The sequence below is a fragment of the Mytilus trossulus genome, chromosome 14 (genome assembly GCF_036588685.1).
Source record: "Mytilus trossulus isolate FHL-02 chromosome 14, PNRI_Mtr1.1.1.hap1, whole genome shotgun sequence".
NCBI classification, from domain to species: Eukaryota; Metazoa; Mollusca; class Bivalvia; order Mytilida; family Mytilidae; genus Mytilus; species Mytilus trossulus.
Window position 1 is genome coordinate 24,401,033 of NC_086386.1, and position 21,118 is coordinate 24,422,150.

At 31.8% G+C, this 21,118-nt stretch overlaps 1 protein-coding gene across 2 annotated transcripts; it reads right to left on the reverse strand.

Moving 5' to 3' along the window:
* Positions 1-739: 739 nt before the first annotated feature.
* Positions 740-19,413, reverse strand: LOC134698140 (nucleoporin p58/p45-like). 2 transcript variants are annotated; one of them, XM_063560438.1, is made up of 18 exons: positions 19,207-19,413; positions 16,419-16,447; positions 13,585-13,770; positions 12,819-13,052; positions 11,977-12,372; positions 11,374-11,463; positions 10,809-10,836; positions 9,807-9,872; positions 9,107-9,281; positions 8,735-8,814; positions 8,267-8,385; positions 7,775-7,857; positions 6,220-6,418; positions 5,553-5,645; positions 4,236-4,274; positions 2,312-2,359; positions 1,609-1,707; positions 740-1,066 (listed from the first exon to the last, which is right to left on the reverse strand). In XM_063560438.1, exons 2-18 carry the CDS (start codon positions 16,432-16,434, stop codon positions 903-905), a joined length of 2,115 nt encoding a protein of 704 aa, XP_063416508.1. In that variant the 5' UTR covers positions 16,435-16,447; positions 19,207-19,413; the 3' UTR covers positions 740-902. The 2 variants fall into 2 exon arrangements, with proteins under 2 accessions (XP_063416508.1, XP_063416509.1); XM_063560439.1 differs by having other exon boundaries at positions 850-1,066; positions 1,602-1,707.
* Between the last annotated feature and the right edge of the window lie 1,705 nt (positions 19,414-21,118).

The window sequence follows — 21,118 nt, forward strand, 5'->3', positions numbered from 1 at the left end:
TTCGTTCTTATTTATTGGTTATCAAATGGTTTGTTGAAAAATCAAATTGCATTTTTTTAATATCTCTCAATACAATTTACTGTAAATTCAGAAATTATTTCGTGCATTTATTATTGTGATTTTGTCAATTTAGACTTAAACGCAATTTAAAATTTTATGACTTAGGGAAAAAAACAGCTTAATTCATGTAAACATTTTAAAATGCCAGTTTAAATTATTGCGTTTATAATTCTGTCATAATTTTCGTAATAATAAAAACCTCGCAATAATTTCTGAATTTACAGTAATTGACTTAACTAAGATGGTCATGTTTTTTGTTTTCAATGATCCACATTCTATTACAGTTTATCTGAAAGTTTGCTTTCAAGTTCACGGACAACAAAGTTCTAGTCCTTTTGATCTCTTGAGGTTCCTTGTTTATTAGTAATCACATCTTTTCCATATTTCTAAATCTTTTACATTTCAAATTAAATTCAAAAAAAGTTAAAACTTCTAAGTAGAATCTTATTCTTGTTATACAATTTTTCTATCCTTACTATATATCAGTTTACATCAACTATCAAACTAAGGGCTATTCCAGAAAAAAATGTATGAGGGGGTTGGAAGGCACATTGTATTTATAATACATGGGTGATGGGTATCAGAGCAACTTTTCACACTATAATGCACTATAATTCTCAATTATGATTGTCTGGGTGGTGGGTGCTGACAAAAACTGCCTTCCAACCCCACCATACATTTTTTTCTGGAATAGCCCTAATAATAACTGATTAAAAGATATTTAAAAATATAAACAAAATGTTTGTATATCAAAATAGACTTTTAATTGTAATCTCTAATAATTTACATGTTTCAGTTTAAAATCATAACTCAGACATCATTAAGATGCCTACTCATATTGATCATCTCTTTTTCTTTGATGTAGGGGGCTTGTTGAGCTGGAAAGGTTCTCCATTTGACCCAAAGGCAGGTGCAGCAGCAGGGGCTGTACCAAACAGGGAACCAGTTTGACCAAATGTACTTTGACCTCCAAAACCTGATGCAGCTGTTGTTGCTGTTCCAAACCCTGAAAAACAAACATTTATTGTCAATTATTCATAACTTTGAATTTTTCTTTTTGTCAAAATTGAACTGGAAATTATGATGTTATAAAAAGCCATATTTTTATAATTAGTATAATATTACTCCAATGAATCATATTCATGATGGCATATAAAACTTGATCAAAGTCAACAGCACACAAAAAGAAATCTATTTACATTTAAGAAAAGACTAATAATTCACAGTCATTTCTTATATTTTAATTTTAAGTTCCATTTTAAACGGAGTAAACCATGAAAAAATGTTGATGACGTCACGGTCAAATGACAAAAATTATGTCTATGAGCTGATAAACAAAACAAAGTCAGCCAATTAGAAGATTTTGGATGTAAATTATTAAATGGAAAGTTTCTCAAGGTATTAAAATCATTGAATTTTTCTTGGTAATGGGACATGCACACAGATACCTATGTTCCCAAATTAGGGTCATGCTTTTAAAAAACCACAAACCCTAATGGTAAATGGTCAACTCTGTGTACCTGTAATTGGGCAGTGCTTACCACTAACCTAATGGCCGAACAGTGGCTGTCCCTCCTGTTGCACCAAACCCAGCCCCAAAGCCTGTTGACTGGGTGGTGGTTGTTGTTCCAAAACCACTGCCAAAACCTAGAGAAAAAAAATATATCATGTTATTTCTTATAAGGGATATGTATACTAAGAAGTAACGGTTGATTGATTGTTTTTGTTGTGAATTTTATAAAAGATCAGAGTTACACTATTTTGATATGAGCGTCACTGATGAGTCTTATGTAGATGAAACTCGCGTCTGGCGTACTAAATTATAATCCTGGTACCTTTGATAACTATTTAGTACTCTTTCCAAATCTTGGTCAATTGCAATCAAAGTTGGTATCTTTTCTTATCTAGTAAGCTGTCATGTATAAAAGTCTCATAGACTACAGCAGTAAATGTTCCTATCTTTTGACAAATATTGATATTTGTAATCAATCTGTAATGATATTGTAATAACCATTTATAAACTGTGGTCGGTCATAGGCTATTCATAAATCTGCACTTAAAAAACTCAGCCAAATAAACTGGTCTAATAAATGAATTAAAAAAAATATTGCATTGTGGGAAGGGCCCTGTTTTGAACATTCTGATGATCTAGACATCATTTTTGCTGTTGACAATTGCAGAGATGGAAGTTGAATTTCTGAAAAGTACACTGCAAGAAAATGGATTAAAATCCATCAAACAAAATGGTTACCTTGAAAACCAGCAGGTTGTGTAGTAGTGGTGCCAAATCCACCAAAACCTAAAAAAAAATTAAAAATAAAATTTCAGCTATGCACTACTAAAAGAAATATCAATACTAATAAATCTAAAGACGTTTTTTGTTCACCTAATAAATGTATAACCGAAGAAAGCTACAAGTAAAACTTTTATAAAGGTATATATACTACACATGTTACCTATTACCTTACCTGTACATTCCGCATTTGTCAGACGCACTACCAAACAATGTATTTGAGGTTTGCTATATACATGGGTCAAAATCACAGGATTGACACTACTAAATTCAATCATTGTCACATTGTATTCTATTGTAGTATTTTAAATAGCAAGACTTTATAAAATGACAATACAAATACCAAAAATCTAGACTTAAAATAAGGCATAGGTACAGTTTCCAATATGTAAGCCGACATGACATAAAACGGTGAATCGAATTCAACTTTTTTTATAACTAATAATATAGAACAATGCTGTTAGAACAATGCTGTTGATTAAAAATTACTCCATTCCAGGTTTTTTCAAAATAATAAATAGTACCAATAAATGATAAGTTACAGGTTGATTGGTCCAAACAGAAAAAAAATAAAAGCAGAGAAAACTGCATCTTACAATCAGCAAGACTTTATCAGTTGATAATACCAGTACTAAAAATCAAGGCTAAAATAAGGCTTACACATAATTAGATACTTTTATTCAGTCAAAGCCCTTTGATATCACAGGTGTGTTCTAGTTATCTCAGGGTTTCCGCTGGCAGTCGCCATTTTCGCAATTTGCGAAAAAATAATAATTTTGGCGATTAAAATTCGTCATTGGCGAAAGAATTTGGCGAAAGAAATATATATAACGATTTATTTTCAGCCATCTTGTTTATTTCCTTTTACGGTTTTCTCTAACTTTACCGATCATTCAATACTTTGAATTCACCTTGAACTCGTTAAGATTATGACAGAAAATCAATAATCAGCTGATTGCATTCATAGCTATCCACATCAAAGGACTAATTGATAAAGGTGTTGATTGTATAATATGACAAATGATAAGGTTAATTGGCTTCTGTCACATGTCACAAAAGGGAATAATTAACTATTTTACGACGCACGTGTTTGAAGCAAATTTTTTACGCTTCCTCTCCTTCTTTAAAATGATAGTCAGAAAAGAAAATTGTTATTATGACGAAAATGTTCAAAAGCAAGAAAGGTCTCTGATTTAAAACTTTATCATTCAACTTTCAAATAGATCATTGATTTGAGTTTGTACTTCAAAGTAGTTTCACCTACACACGTGTTTCAAGCGTATAGTTTTACTTATTTACGATGGTCTAGAAAAGGAAACTGTCGTTATGATGAAATCTATTCAAAAGGTTTGCATGAGAGTAACCCTTCAATGTTATGACCACACCTTACAAAAGGGATCAATTCCAAGTGATAAGATGCTTTGTATTGTTGTAAAAACCACTTCTTATTATGGGGGGGGGGGGGGTCTGGAAAAAAGGAAATTTTTAAAAGGAAAATATAATTGTGTTACTTGGCGAAAAAAATAATAAAGTGGCGAAAAATATATTGTTTTGGCGAAAGAGGTGGCGAAAAAAAAAATTGACCCAGGGGAAACCCTGAGTTATCTTAAAAAGTATACATGGTATTTTAAGGACACTTTGACATAATTAAACCATATATGTTGAAATAAATCACAAGGAAATATATCCAACTTCAACGATTTGTTGAAAAATCAATTGTGGCTTTCAGCTGTTTTGATCTAATCTTTGATTGGGTTGGTGTCTCTTCGACACGTTCCCCATTTCCATTCTCAATTATATTTGTAGAAAGAAATTATATTGCTTATTGTTAAATTGCAAATTTAACCCCACAGTGAAAAGTTTAACAATCTATTCTGTTTACCTCCTATCCCTGGCTGGGTTGCTGTTGTGGCTCCAAAAGCTGAAATGAAAATTCTAATGCAATTTGGATGTAACAATTTTTTTCATTGGCTAAAAGTTGCTGTCAAATCCACAGTTGACCTGGCGTAACTAAGGAGGGACCCGCCATTTTGAATTGATGAATCAACAAATGTACGATTACTACTATATAATTGAAAATAAAACAACACCTACCTCAAATTCGCCGTTTTAATGTTTCATCTGAATTTGAAGCGTACAGGTAACGTTATAACGTCCAGTTTGTAAGTTTTTAATTGTATGACGTCACGTTTAGCCATGACGTCTTTGTGCCAAAATCAGTCATTAAGTTTAGCGGATTTTTTTTATTTGACATATTTAGACATTTTTTCATGTTTTATCGTATTTTTTCTTTTTGTAATGCATTAGAATCGGAATAACAGTACTGTAGTTGAAGAGTTGCCGCCATCAATTTTGATTTGACGGTAGCAAATCTCTGTTTTACTGTCTCCGCTACGCGTCGCCAGTAAAACTGCATTTGCGACCGTCAAATCTACAATTGACGGTGGCAACTCTTCAACTACAGTACTGTTATTCCTTAATTGTAAAATTTTGATATTATCATCGAGACAAAAATTTCTTTGATCATATCATGATTTTAACATTTTAAGGTCCACAGATCGCAAAATCTTGATGCAATATATATGAATATTTAAAAAAATGATGATTATACAATTTTAAACTTGGAGTTAATCCTTTACAAGTCAAGAAATTGCCAATACAATACAACTATGTGTACTGAAATTGGTTACTTTGATTACAGAAATGAACAAAATATCAAACATAAATGACACATTCCGATAAACAATACATCCTATGCACTGTGCAGAAAAATACCATGTAACTATCAAATTCGTAATTGGGTATTGATTAGATGTTGAAGATGGAAAAGGTGATGTTGCTAAAAAAAATGTCACATCAACCTCTTTTCACCACTTGCCACAGACAAGACAAAATTTAATTTTACATTAAAACATCCTTAAAAAGATTTGAATTTAGGGAAAAGAATAATTTCAATCCGGGAAAACAATAATTTCAAGTATATAATCGTTTAAACAGATTTTGCCCTAGAAATAATTTGTAATATAAAATGGCCGTGACCTATAGTTGTTAATTTCTGTGTCATTTTGACTCTTGTGGAGAGTTTTCTCATTGGCAATCATACCACATCTTCTTTTTTATATGCACACAACAATGGATCAAAGCATAAGCATGAATGAGTAAGAGCCTTTACATCTTGCATATAAAATTAGTGTCATACCTGCAGGCTGTGTTGTTCCTCCACCAAATAACCCTGTAGAACCAAATCCAGCTGTTTGACCAAGATTACCTGCCAGGCCTGCCACAGGTGGTCCTAAGAAATCAATATATTCAATTGTAATCATTTCACAAAATTAAATCACACTTTTCTGTACATCTGACTCAAAATTCATGGTATCAAATGGTAGCTATAATTAAACAATTTGTAACAAATTTAATAAGTAAAACTGCAGCTCACTGATGATACTTTAGCCCAAATATGATATAGTCCCTGAGAAAGATGCAACCAATTTTTTTTAGGACTGGCGAATTGATGGACACAGTAGTTGTCTTTGTTGATGTGGTTTATAAGTGTTTCTTGTTTGTTATATAGACTAGACCGTTGGTTTTCCTGTTTGAATGGTTTAACACATTTAACTTTTTGGGGCTTTTTAGCTTGCTGTTCAGTGTGAGCCAAGGCTCTGAGTTAAAGATCATTCTTCGACCTATAATGGTTAACTTTTACAAATTGTGACTAGGAAGAAAGAGCTGTCTCCTTGGAACTCATACCACATCTTCTTATATCTATACTTTTTGACTTTTTTAAAACAGGAGTATAATTATTCCAAGTTAACTCAAATTAAAATGGATCAAGAATAATAATATACATTTGAACATGTTAGAATTACCTGCAGGTTGTTGTGATCTAGTTAAAGCTGATGCCATGGCAACTGCAGCAGCATTAGTCAGACCACCAAATGGTGTAGGACCAAGATGTGTGGATGTGTCTTGTCTTGTCTGGGGTTGCTGTTTCTTTTCTGGCTCAAATATGTTATTTGTATCGTGGAGGAAAATCTTTCTGTAGTTTAAATAGTGCTCTTTTTGTGTCTAAAACCAAACAACCATACATTTTAGCAAATAACAGAAATTGAAACTCACTTTAAGCTGATTTGTACCTAGGCAGACAAAATTGTGGCTATACACATAATTAAGAGACAAAACAAAAAAATTTGTAAGGGTTCCGCGGAACCCAGTGTCTCGCCTACTTTGCTGTAAATCGCAGGCTCAACAAAAATGAGGAAAAAAATCAATAAAAATATTCCTTGATACTATCTTTTGATTGCATGAAGCTTCTGTCCAAGTTTGGTAAAAATCTAGGATAGTTAATGAATCTAATACTGTAAACCAACTTAATTTTGCGAGCGATTAATTTTCGTGACTTTCGCGAGTAGAAAAATAACGTGAAATTAAATCGTCACGAAAATGTATAACTTGGATCTTTCCTTATTATACTAAATCAAGTTAATTAGAAAATCGCGAAATTAAATTGCCGTGAAGTAGACTAGCTGGAGATAACCGCGAAATAAAGCATCCGCGAAAATAAGTTGGTTTACAGTAAATTTTTTGAAAACTTTAACTGCAGAATGTATATGTAATGTTAACTGGAAGAAAATCTAAGTCCATTTAAAAGTATAATACAGACAAAATGGATTTTTCTTTTTACAAAATTTACTTCTGGATACTATCTTATGATCATAAATAAGCTTCTGTCCAAGTTTGGTACAAACCCAGGATAGTTTAAGAAAGTTATTAAAATTTTAAAAACTTTAACCACAGAGTGAATGTAATGTTTCCCCGCAGAAAAAACTAAGTCCATTTATAAGTAATGGATTTTTCTTTTTACAAAATTTACTTCTGGATACTATCTTATGATCATAAATAAGCTTCTGTCCAAGTTTTGTAAAAATCCAGTATAGTTTAAGAAAGTTATTTAAATTTCAAAAACTTTAACCACAGAGTGAATATTTGTGGACGCCGCCGACGGAAAGTAGGACCGCTTAGTCTCGCTTTTTCGCCTAAAGTCGAAGGCTCGACAAAAACAATATGAGATCGCTATATATATACATACTTATAAATCTGCCTTCAAGCTTAACTTTTGAGTCCGCAATCGACAAGCTCAACAAATATCAAATGATATCTTAATAAACATTTTCATTTTCTGAAGCTTATGTAGTTTTTCGTTAAAACAGATATTTTTTGCACATTCACATGTTACACTCCTATAGACAAATCTTTTTAGCAAAACTAAATGACAACAAGTTACTTATCATTTTAAATCTGTAAACTAACCTATATAGATAGGCCTGGGTAAGACATGGCTATACTTCCCTTTGATACAAACATCTTTGAGGCCCACTATAAAATATCATGTAGGAAAAAAAAGGATGTTTTTTTTTAAAATACCTTAACAGCTTCATGTACTTGATGTAATTGAGCAGCTAATGCTATAAATGTCTCATGAAGTTTCCTCAGCAACAGAATTAAATCTGAAAAACAGATAAATTCTAAAAGATTCCTTAGACAAACAGTTATTATGTCTTCTCATAAATAACAAACTCATACAGTTTTATTTCTGCTTTTAAACTATAATAAAATTGACCAGCCAAATTTTTTTCTGAGATGAAAATTCTAAAAATCTACAGTTTATGTCTGGATCAGTGATGCTACAGACAGACTTTTACAAATAAAAGTTTGCCTTTATAATTAAAGATCTGACATTATGTCTTGATACACAATAACAAATAATTGATTTAAACATCGTTCAAAATCATATATTTAACTTTCCGTATTAAAAATTAGAAACATTTTTCATAATATCAAATGATACCTTTCGGATTATATAGAAAATTTTAAATTCCAAGATAAATCATTAACATCCCGTAAACATGTACTTACCATCTGGTGTAAGTTTATTTGGCTGATGTGTAGATGCTAGATGTTCTTCTAATGTTTCTATCTGCTGTCGGTATGATAACATCTGATTCTCAAAATCCTCTACCAAACGGTGGAAGTATCTGAAAAGAAAGATTTCATCTTTGATCAAAATTATAAAAAAAATCAGAACTTTTAATTCTAATATTCAAGTGATCAAAATTATCAAAATCATAGAAGTTTCAATGTACAATGTACCTTGAAAATTTCTAATATTTTTACTATTTTTATTTATATGTTTCAAAACTTACTTACCTGTTCTAATTTCAAATCATTAAATGTTTATTCACCTTTGTAAAATCATTATAATATCTATGACCTTTAAAAAATATTCATTTAGTTGAAAGAATTTTATTATATCAATGAAAAATGGAAAGTATGACAACTTTGTAAATTTTCATTACAAATGAAATATAATTGCACTATACTGACTCTGCAGGAGCTGTGTTGTCATACTGTAGTCCTGGTGGAATATCTTTGGTTCTCATTGACATCTCAGCATTTTTCAATTCCTAAAAAATTACACAGTAAAACCTGATTTTAAGACCATTTAAATAAAAAAAATAATTAAGTGAACAAACTGAAACAATTTTCAATCAATTACCGACTTTAGCAAGGGCTTGATTTGAGGCTTTATCATAGAACAAGAACATTTTTTAATTTTGCTCCAAGAGTTTACACGTTTTTAGAACAGTCTGAATTTGACAACATAACAAATAGAACAGTTTCATAATTGTAATTTGCAATTTTTTAAATTGCAATCATGCAAATTAACTATTACCTGAATGTATTTCAATGCCTTACCTGAGTCATCTCATGTTTTAACTTTTGGACTACGAGAGCATTTCTCTGTATACCATTGGACACTACAGATAACAGTTGTCTTAAAGCGACCACATCTTCCTGTACTTTGTATAGAGGTTTGGAGGTAGATCTGGCTAAGTCATCTTGTACATTCTTCTCTGATTTAGTATACTTCCTAAAATGATAAAAAGTCAAATCTCCAACATATGTACTTTCAAATAAAACTGTAAGTTATTTGTGAATATAAATAAAAAGTCCTCCAAAGTTTGCTCTAATTGTAAGGTGTGAGTTTTCTTTATCCACCAAGATAGAGAACAGCAATGAGAGCTTTGTGACTTTGGTATTATTGTATTCTGAAGATGATAATGAAGTACGGCTGTTTCTTTTCCGTGATATATGAAATGCAAATTTTGGACGTGAACATGATCATGTGATATGAATCTCCTTGAATAAGAAACACTCGAGACAGATGTTTAAAGTTAAAGTTTATAAGTGTGTTTAATGTATATGAACTTCTATCTCCTCTTCCCTATATAGTCAGGTTAATTGACTTCATTCATTGTTTATTTCATCATGTACACAACAGACATATTCATGATTTTTTTTTTATTTCTACAAATTGCTTCTAAATCTCAGCTAAAATTTTCTAACTAGACTTATTCATTTTTGTATGTCAATCTGCTATCCTTTTAAAACTTACTGAAATTCATCAACAGTTCCATATATTTCTGGAGGCAGCTGTGATGCTTTAAGTGTTTTGCCATCCCTGAAATAGTAAAAACAGAAAGATATTGTTAAGGAAATCCAATTGACAGAACAAATATGTCAAAGCCTTGTTTGCATTATGCAACATTATCATTTTAACACAAAGAGTATTTTGTCATTTAAAGATGTTCACTCCTCTTGTCTTTGATTTTTTTGCCAGATGCTTGGAATCCTCTTGGTTTTATCCATGTAGTGCCATTAAAATATATCTCACTCCACTAACACCTACTTGATCTGCTTACCCTTCCGAAGCACCTGAGATCACCCCCAATTTTTGGTTGGGTTCATGTTGCTTAGTCTTTAGTTTTTTATGTTGTGTCTTCTGTACTATTATTTGTCTGTTTGTCTTTTTATTTTTAGCCATGGCAGTGTCAGTTTATTTTCTATCTATGAGTTTAACTCTCCTTCTGGTATCTTTCGTCCCTCTTTTTTTAAATGTGTGAAAGTCTAGAGGAAATTGTTTCCAGCCAAATTTTCAATGGTTTATATCTGAAAACCAAGAACACAGAAAGCTTATTTTTTCTGCTTTTTTAGTTTCTTTATTCATATACTTTCAATTTATAACAGTTTTTTAAAAAGCTTGATATTCTGAAAAATAGTTGTCAAATTCCCTTCACTAACCAAGGGCTCCAAAACAAAATTGAGCAAGTCAAACATATGTTTACCGTGTTTTTGTACTTAGAAACTATAGTCTTTCAAGCCAATCAAGGTATAAACTTTGGAATCTAAGGTAATGTTTTAAGTCATTCACATTAAAACAATTACTTCATACTTCTGATATGGATTCAGTGAAATTGTAGAAATTGGTATATTATTAAAAGTTCTAGTGTCTAAATCTAGACAAGTTAAATTCATTTCTTTTATGTTTCTTTGTTGATCAAATTTTGCTAAATGAACATTTTTATAGTTCAAATATAGTTTTGTAACAATAGCTTACCCTGGCTTTGTATCTGTTGTTGTTCCACCTGGAAAGAAGAAAATATGATGTAAAGTATAGTCCTACACAGAGGGTCTCATTGGGGGGTTCCAATCCCGGATCCCGCTTACTATTTTGTTAGATTTCCATAACCCGCTTACACTATGTGCGTAAGCAATTCTCATATTTTTGTCATTTCCCAGGTCCCGCAAGACCTCATTTCCCATTTTCATGACACAATAATTTGACTTTCACATTTCATGCTTACAAAAATCGGTAATCCTGCATCACGCTTAGACCCCAATGAGACCCACTACACAAAAGTTTAATAATAACATATTCAGATTGGAGCCATTTAACAACAATGTTTAAAAGGTTTTTCATGGGATTTCAAGTTTTCAAATTTTGTATATAATATGTATAAAGTAGGCTTTAAGTACATATGTTTAAGGTTTTTTTTAACAAAAGCTATTACGATAGATACACATTACTTTTTCATTGTCTTTAATTTAGATAATAGTTTTATTTTCTTGGTATCTTTGTTAAAAAGTTTTATTCCATGATTAATTGTTAAAGCAACCCTTACCAGATGTAACCGCTGAAGTCTTTGGATCAACACCTCCCAGACCTGTAACTTGTGGTTTGGCAGCAGTCTGTCCAAATATACTAGATCCAGCTAAAAAAGATAGAAAATATATGTGTCTTATTCCCGAGTTGTCAATTACCTTTTATATAAATAAGAGAATAGTTTTGTACTGTTCTTATATTTTGTAAAATTTATGATATCAGACATTGAGAAGAGTTTCTATTATATACTTTTGGATTTCAAATCTGCAGGTTTTTTTCAAGAAAGCAAGGTTGACTTTATAGTATATAAGTTAGCATATCAAGTTTCCAAGTGGAGAGTACAATAAATATTGCTTTTTTCAAACTTTTTTATTCTTTATTTTCTTGTGTTAATTTTTTCAAACTATTTTCTAATTACAGCTATCTGCATAAATGTATATTCCTTTTTAACAAGTTATATTATTTTATGATTTATATAATACATAGCAAAAAACAAGAAACTATATATACATTTGAAAAGAAACTTTGCAAAGGCCCTACATTTACTACACTTTATTTGGTTGTTTAATGCACATTCTAAATTAAGGTAACCCAGGGAAAAGATTTTTTGTTTTAAACATACTACTTGTAGCTTGTCCAATATTGATTCCAGCAGCACCCATTGTGAGACCACTTTGTAAAGCTGGTTTCGCTCCAAGTCCAAATCCAGCAGCGGCTGTCTGTGTGGTTCCACCTAGCCCAAACCCTTGAGCAGATGGTTGTGATGTCCCACCAAGTCCAAATCCAGTGGATGCTTGTGGGGTCCCACCAAGTCCTGCAGCTGGCTGACTTATTGCACCTCCAAGACTGAAACCAGGCTTTGCTTGTGTGAGTCCACCTAATGTGGGACCTGTGGTGGTCTTAGCTAACCCACCCATTGATGAACCGGTTGCAGGTTGAGTTGTTGCTCCAAATGATAATCCAGTTGCTGGAGCAGATGTTGCTCCCCCTAGTAATGTTGTCTGTCCAAATGATACACCTGTTATTAAAAAAAGTATGTACATGTATTTGAACTGACAATTAATACATTTTTTTCCTTCCATGTTTCTATACAATGGGTTTTTTTTGTAATTCTATTTGTTTTTGGATTTTTTATAATCTACTTCAGAGATTCCTTTTCTTCAAAGTTTTACAAAAAAAAAAAAAAAAAAAAAAAGATGTGCCCACATTTGCAAGTGATCAGGAGATAAAAAAAATCTTTCTCAAAGTTAGTAAGTCATATTTATTTAAGGTTTAGTTTCTGAAGAGCATATCTCAAAATGAATATGTAACGTATTTCCCTAAGCAGCAAAAATTAGATCAGAAGAATGGCTATACACATGTATATATCATGTTCATTGTATTTCAAGAATAATTCACACAAAAACATGACAAATTTGCAATATTTTACAGAAATTTACATAATCAACTTATAACATGTTGTACCTGTAGCTGCAGGTTTAGGGGCCACACCACCTAGTCCTAAGGCTCCTGTACTTCCAGGTGGAGGACCAGACAGTAACCCAGTCAGTGTGGGCCCTGCTGTAGCATTGGTGGCAGCAGGTATACCTCCTAAAGTGAAACCAGTTGAAGTACTAGCAGGCTGAGTGCCACCTCCAAAACCAAAACCTCCAGTTGGAGCTGAGGTTGCTGCCAGATTGCCTCCCAAGTTAAACCCACCTAATATAAAAAGAAATATACATTTCATTTACTATAAAACAGCAGGTCTTAGTCTGGCTTTTTCAATCAGACAAAAATTGCCTTAGCAGACATCTTTAAAAAATATATAAGCTTATTTAAGAGTCTGATAAATAACAATTATTCAAATATATTGTTCAGTGTGATTACTATTTTTTTTATTGTCTCTTGAAAGATATATAACCAGGATAACATTTCAATGTGAAATCTGATTTTTCTCAAAATTGTCTCTTACAAAATGTAAGATTAATGCATTCAAAAGTGACAAATCAATGCATTTTAATTGCAAGCCTCATCAAATCATGTCTAATTAAAAACACAAAATGTAAAGTCATAATAGTGACACAAACCAATATCAAATTTGATGTGTATGTTGAGGTATAAGTATTGTGTACAAAAGTTGGCCAAAGATAACACCCTATGCCCACTTTGTCAAACAAGGGCATGATAAAGGTGAGAATTTATGATTTATTAAAAAGTCCTTAAATTATTTCTGACATATTGTTAAACCTACCTGTGCCTGTATTAGCTGTGCCACCAAAGCTCAATCCACCTGCTGCTGGTTGTGTGGCTGTTGGTTGTCCTCCTGCTGCAGGTGCAGCACCAAAGCTAAAGCCACCAGCGGCAGCAGGCGCTGTTGCAGATTTGTTTAGTGTAAATGGTGATGATGTTGCAGAAGGACCTCCAAAATTAAACCCTCCTAGAAAAGGTAATATGTTCTAATATATGAGTACAATTGATGTAACATACATGTATATTTATATAGGTTTTGTTTTTTAGAAAATTTTGAAATCCCCAATATTCTATGACATCCAAGTTTGTTTTATTATTTCTTTCATAATTTTGTTTTAATTTGTGACTCCCTTGTCCCAAAGAAATCATCAGACTTGATATACAATTATTTAGTAACTAAGAATCTGAACCCTACAATGTACATCATAGTCTTTCGTTTAAGTTAAATTGAACTGGACAAAACAGTGACCTATAGTCATGATAGTTGTCCATTCCTGTGTCATTTAAATTTGGTCTATTTTGGAGAGTTGTCTCATTGGTCATCAGACCACATCTTCTTTTTAAATATATCAGTTATAAATATTTAGAAAAATAGGTGTTTTAAATAAGAATTTTTCTGATGAATCCACGGAATTGTAATTTTTGGTAATGGCGATTTCACAATTCTGACAATTAAAAACAACATAATCAAATTTAAAACTAAAAAATTGCTGGAATCAGCAACTTTAGCATTTTAAGTCTGACTTTGTCAATGAATTTATCAATTTCCTTAATGTGAGACAAAACTAAATAACATTTTGTAGTGTTCACACTTCAATGCAATGTTCTTATTGTATTACCACAATCTCATGGTTGTGACTTCTCAATTCTTATTGTATTACCACAATCTCATGGTTGTGACTTCTCAATTATTATTGTATTACCACAATCTCATGGTTGTGACTTCTCAATTCTTATTGTATTTCCACAATCTCATGGTTGTGACTTCTCAATTCTTATTGTATTTCCACAATCTAATGGTTGTGACTTCTCAATTCTTGTTGTATTACCACAATCTCATGGTTGTGACTTCTCAATTCTTATTGTATTACCACAATCTCATGGTTGTGACTTCTCAATTCTTATTGTATTACCACAATCTCATGGTTGTGACTTCTCAATTCTTATTGTATTTCCACAATCTAATGGTTGTGACTTCTCAATTCTTATTGTATTACCACAATCTCATGGTTGTCACTTCTCAATTCTTATTGTATTACCACAATCTCATGGTTGTGACTTCTCAATTCTTATTGTATTACCACAATCTCATGGTTGTCACTTCTCAATTCTTATTGTATTACCACAATCTCATGGTTGTCACTTCTCAATTCTTATTGTATTTCCACAATCTAATGGTTGTGACTTCTCAATTCTTATTGTATTACCACAATCTCATGGTTGTGACTTCTCAATTCTTATTGTATTACCACAATCTCATGGTTGTGACTTCTCAATTCTTATTGTATTACCACAATCTCATGGTTGTGACTTCTCAATTCTTATTGTTTTACCACAATCTCATGGTTGTGACTTCTCTATTCTTAATGTATTTCCACAATCTAATGGTTGTGACTTCTCAATTCTTATTGTATTACCACAATCTCATGGTTGTGACTTCTCAATTCTTATTGTATTACCACAATCTCATGGTTGTGACTTCTCAATTCTTATTGTATTACCACAATCTCATGGTTGTGACTTCTCAATTCTTATTGTATTTCCACAATCTAATGGTTGTGACTTCTCAATTCTTATTGTATTACCACAATCTCATGGTTGTCACTTCTCAATTCTTATTGTATTACCACAATCTCATGGTTGTCACTTCTCAATTCTTCTTGTATTACCACAATCTCATGGTTGTGACTTCTCAATTCTTCTTGTATTACCACAATCTCATGGTTGTGACTTCTCAATTCTTATTGTATTACCACAATCTCATGGTTGTGACTTCTCAATTCTTATTGTATTTCCACAATCTCATGGTTGTGACTTCTCAATTCTTATTGTATTACCACAATCTCATGGTTGTCACTTCTCAATTCTTATTGTATTACCACAATCTCATGGTTGTGACTTCTAAATTCTTATTGTATTTCCACAATCTAATGGTTGTGACTTCTCAATTCTTATTGTATTACCACAATATAATGGTTGTGACTTCTCAATTCTTATTGTATTACCACAATCCCATGGTTGTGACTTCTCAATTCTTATTGTATAACCACAATCCCATGGTTGTGACTTCTCAATTCTTATTGTATTACCACAATCTCATGGTTGTGACTTCTCAATTCTTATTGTATTACCACAATCTCATGATTGTGACTTCTCAATTCTTATTGTATTTCCACAATCTCATGGTTGTGAGATCTCAATTCTTATTGTATTACCACAATCTCATGGTTGTGACTTCTCAATTCTTATTGTATTACCACAATCTCATGGTTGTGACTTCTCAATTCTTATTGTATTACCACAATCTCATGGTTGTCACTTCTCAATTCTTATTGTATTACCACAATCTCATGGTTGTGACTTCTCAATTCTTATTGTATTACCACAATCTCATGGTTGTGACTTCTCAATTCTTATTGTATTACCACAATCTCATGGTTGTGACTTCTCAATTCTTATTGTATTACCACAATCTCATGGTTGTGACTTCTCAATTGTTATTGTATTACCACAAGCTCATGGTTGTGACTTCTCAATTCTTATTCATATCAAAATGGTTTACTGGTAAACAGGTATATTCTGTTAAAAAAATAATATTAAATTAATATAACCTACCTGGTTGGTTAGCCATGCCTGTGATTTACCTGTAATAAAGACAAGATATTGTATTTTAAACATGTTAAACATTATAAATGCATTTGTTTCTCATCTTCTCATTTAATGAATGACTTTTGACATGAATGTTAATACTATACAGTCAAACTTCTTTCAGACCTCTTTAAATAATAAGAACAAAAGTGAACATGCAGCAGCGATGCTGAAATGTCTAACTTGCTTTACTTATACTTATCACAAACAAACTGATATTGAAAGAGCTTATTAGAGTTTCCCATGACAATTACAAATGGAAATGAGATCAAGGTCAGATGAAACATGCCAGACATGTACACAATTGCAATGAACCATGAATCAGAATGTGAGGTCAAGGTCAAAGGAATTCTGTCAGTTGGACATACATGTATACACCTTACAATCATTCAATCATTGTCTGTATAGAAAATAAAGGTGAAAAATAACTTATAAATGTAGTTTCTGGCAAATAAAATCAATCATAAAAAATAACATAGACTAAAGAAGCATTAAAATTAGGTCAACGTCAGATGAAACCTGCAGGTCAGACATGTAAAAACCTAACAATCATTTCATATAACAAAATTTGACTGACTATATTTTGAGCGCAAACCCTAAGCCATTTTATTTCCATCGTAAAGTGAAAAATAAACTGAACTCGTGTCAAAAGTGACGATAGTGTTGCCTGATACATTCAAGTCTTCTTAATCATGAATATGATAGCTGTTTTAATTTAAGGAAATTCGCGACTCATGCGATGAAATAAACTTTTGGCGCCATTTTTTTCAATCAATAACAAACGGAAATGATCCAATCATTAAAATGCAGGTAATCTCTGCCCATGGACAACTGGAACCACAGCAAGACGGACTGCACAACTCAAAATCATGGCGCAAAAAATAAAATGGAAATACCAACCTACCTACCCTATTTATTTTGATGATGTAACCTTAAACAGACATATATATCTTTTTTTGGCCTAATTCATTAATTGTAATCCTTACTTATAGCATTCTATTTTTTCCAGGTGAGACAAAAACTGAAAGCAGAGCTCATAATTCAAACTACAATTTGATCATTCTTCTATGTCTGCTAATTTGAATTTCACAATATGCATGATGTGCAATGGGCCACCACAAAAAAAAATATTCAGATAAACATAACATTCAGTCTCACAATAATGTTATTCATGTAGAACTATTTGAATGTAACATCAGTACATTTAGTTGTTCAGAAGTTATGAATTCAAATACACCTTATCACTATTTGTCTGTCATTAGCATGATTAGAGGACATCACACAGGTTTCTGTAAAATTTTGACGTCATAATACAAAATACCTAACGCCACAGTGGAAAAGTGATAGATGTAAGACATCAATAGATCAAGCAGGACAGATTCCTAGGTCATCCAGGAAAAGTGATAAGGTGTATTAGTTTTCTAAAGTTGTCAATTTTGCAGTTGAACTGTTGAAATAAAATGTACAATGTATACCTGTCATGCATGTACATGATTTTTCATGTAATTAAACATGTTAAATATCATATAATTATCACCAACTTTGTCCAGTTTGAAGAATACAATATTTTTATTAATAAGGAGAACAAAAATAGTTAATTTCTGATTATTGTTCCATTTGTAAGAGAGGCGAAAGATACCGAAATGTGCATTCAAACTCAAAAGCAGTAAATTTTTATTTAAACAAACTGACAATGCCATGACATAGAAATGAAAAACAACAAAGAGATAAAACACTAAATAGAACACTAAAGACTGAACAACAATCTAACTAAAAACAGGGGAGGGGAGTGATGGAATCCGGGTCCGTTCGCGCCCATTCACGTTCGCACCCACTCATGTTCGCCCCCTTTCACTTTCGCACCCTACATGTTCGCGCCCAATTTTACATTGGTTTTGTGTTTAATAACTATAGCTTTGTAATCAAGTTTTGGCAAGTGTATTCCCATAGTGTTGTCATTGTCTCAAAATAAAGTGATACAGCATTTTTTTTTGTGTTGAATAAATCTTAAGCATGTTTTGGATAGTGTATTGTTAAAAAAAAATCCTTTCTAAATAAAGTGGGAATCTGTCAACGTTTTATTTTGTGTTGAATAACTCTCAATCATGTTTTGGTCAGTGTATAGCTATAACTTTGTTTCATTGACATGTTTCAAAATGGAGTGATATTCTGACTACGTTTTTTAGTGTGTGTTGAATACATTTTATCATGTTTGATCGGCATGTTTTGGTTATAATAGTGTATTGCTATATTTTATTGTTTCATTGTTTCAGATCAAAGGGACCAAGCTGTTAAAAACAATTATCTTTTGTGTTTTTCATTTAAAATCTTCAATAATTTACTCATACCAAGCTATAAATACATTCAGTATTTACACCAAAGCAATTAAAAACAACAATCATGATTTTCCAATTATTCAACTGGAATTTGAATTAAAATTGGGCGCAAATGTGTAGAGTGCGAACAGACCTTGGGTGCGAACGTGGAGGGTGCGATAGTATATTGGGCGCGAACGGACCTGATACCGGAGTGATGTCAGGTTCTCCAGAAGTCAAGGATTCTATTTTTAAAACACAGCAACAGATCTTGTGATCTATCCAGAGATAAGTGCATGGACAGAACGTGTTTACATGCCAGATATTAACAAAATACTATAAACAGAATATTATCATTCAATTGTTTCCTTAATACTGTGTCGGAAATGCAGCTGAAAACGAAACCAAGCTGAATTATTTTGGTAGCACAAACTACATACACAAGTAAACTTTCCAATTGTTTAGGTTGCAAAGAAATATATGGACTGCATATATATGACTTTTTATCTATTTCTGATATCTTCAGATCATCCAATCACTACAGAATTTCCCACCAAATTATATTATTTTTTTCATCTCATGCCTTTCGAAATTCTGTCAACTGATTACTTAATTAATCGACGCTTTCGTTGAGCAAGGTGTTATTGAAAAATTTGGCCAGGGTACCAGTAACAATAATAGTAATATTAGATGTAAGCAGGATAAGTTGGGATACTTTTCCGGAATATTGTGCAACATTTACCTCAACTTTGTTTTTAGCATAGATTAAAAAAAAACACTGTAACAGCATTCTAGTAGTAATGGCTATTTTTATTCACTTTATATGTCGGTTATTGTATTGTATTGTATTGTATTGTATTGTATTGTATTGTATTGTATTGTATTGTATTGTATTGTATTGTATTTTGTATTGTATTGTATTGTATTGTATTGTATTGTATTGTATTGTATTGTATTGTATTGTATTGTATTGTATTGTATTGTATTGTATTGTATTATATTGTATTGTATTGTATTGTATTGTATTGCCTACTGCTTGATTAGTAAAACACGCAATAGAGAAGTATAGCAGAGAAAAAAAATACATTGGTATTCCTTATTGGCATAGAAAGCATAATTATGACAGTCCATCTTCAGTGAGAGTCGCTGTCTGTGATGTTCAACTATGTGACTGACACTTTAAGAATAAAACAAAAAGATAACTGCTCCAAAAAAGACAGAGGATCAGATAATTATCCATTTTCTCAAAGGAAAAAAAGATGAACGGACAAAGTCATAAATATACTACGTAAACAGGTCAGTAGAGTGAATTCGAAACCAAAAGTATAGAGGAGAAGTGCAAGATAAACAAAAAAAAACATTTGAGCAACACCAGGATGCCTTAAAAGCTGAGCTTGTAGTTCATCTTCATTGATATTTTTTCAGACTGATCTGCTTTCGTGAAACTAAAAACCAGTTCAATCTAATTTTCATAACCAAATCAGAATTACTATTCAACTAAATGTTTACAGCCGATTGCAATCAATGTGTAGGCAAGGGTAATATCTTTGGTTATCTTGTTTGCTAGCTAAACCTTGAAGTCATTATAGATTAGGCTCAAACTATATTTTCAATAAAAAAGAAAGAGAAAACAAATTTGTTCAATGATTATCCATGTCATTACACATTACAAATTAGCATGAGCTATATCACATTTCCGTAATGTAGTTGGAAAGTACAAGGCTTTATAAATGTATTAGAATAACTGTGCATTTCTTGTTACATCTTTGATGGCATGTGTTTTATCCAATACGTATACATTTGGAAAGTACAAGGCTTTATAAATGTATTAGAATAACTGTGCATTTCTTGTTACATCTTTGATGGCATGTGTTTTATCCAATACGTATACATTTTTCGCGTTTTCGAGTTTAGCGATTTCTCCTTTTCGCATTTTCGCGATTTTGCGTTTTCGAGTTTTTTTCTCATTTGACAGATTCTTATCATTACATGGACATGTTCTATAGGAAGAATTTAATTAGTATAGAGGAATTGTTACAATATTGTAATTTCCACATGGAAATATTATTTTATTAGATGTATTCGTTTCAAGATTGCCCCAAAAATGACATTTTAGTAGTTTCCGTACCTTTTTTTTTTTTAGATTATTTCTATATTGAAAAAAAATACTTGCATTTTATGCAAGAATTTTTAATGAAACTTAAGTTAACAAAAGGGACCCCAAAAAAATGATCATCACTCTTGTCGTAAATTTTAGTGTATAGTTTCCCGTATAGAACTAAAACATTTAATATCTAGGTAAGTAAATGCAACAGTAGTACACAGCGGTTCAAAACTCGTAAATCTATGGAC

What these genes read in the sequence shown, in the direction of transcription:
- LOC134698140 (XM_063560438.1), bottom strand. An exon ending in GACTTCAGCGGTTACATCTG is followed by an intron (nt 10,837 to 11,373) that starts GTAAGGGTTGCT and finishes TCTTCTTTCCAG; the next exon opens with GTGGAACAACAACAGATACA. An exon ending in AGCCACTGTTCGGCCATTAG is followed by an intron (nt 1,067 to 1,608) that starts GTTAGTGGTAAG and finishes TTTGTTTTTCAG; the next exon opens with GGTTTGGAACAGCAACAACA.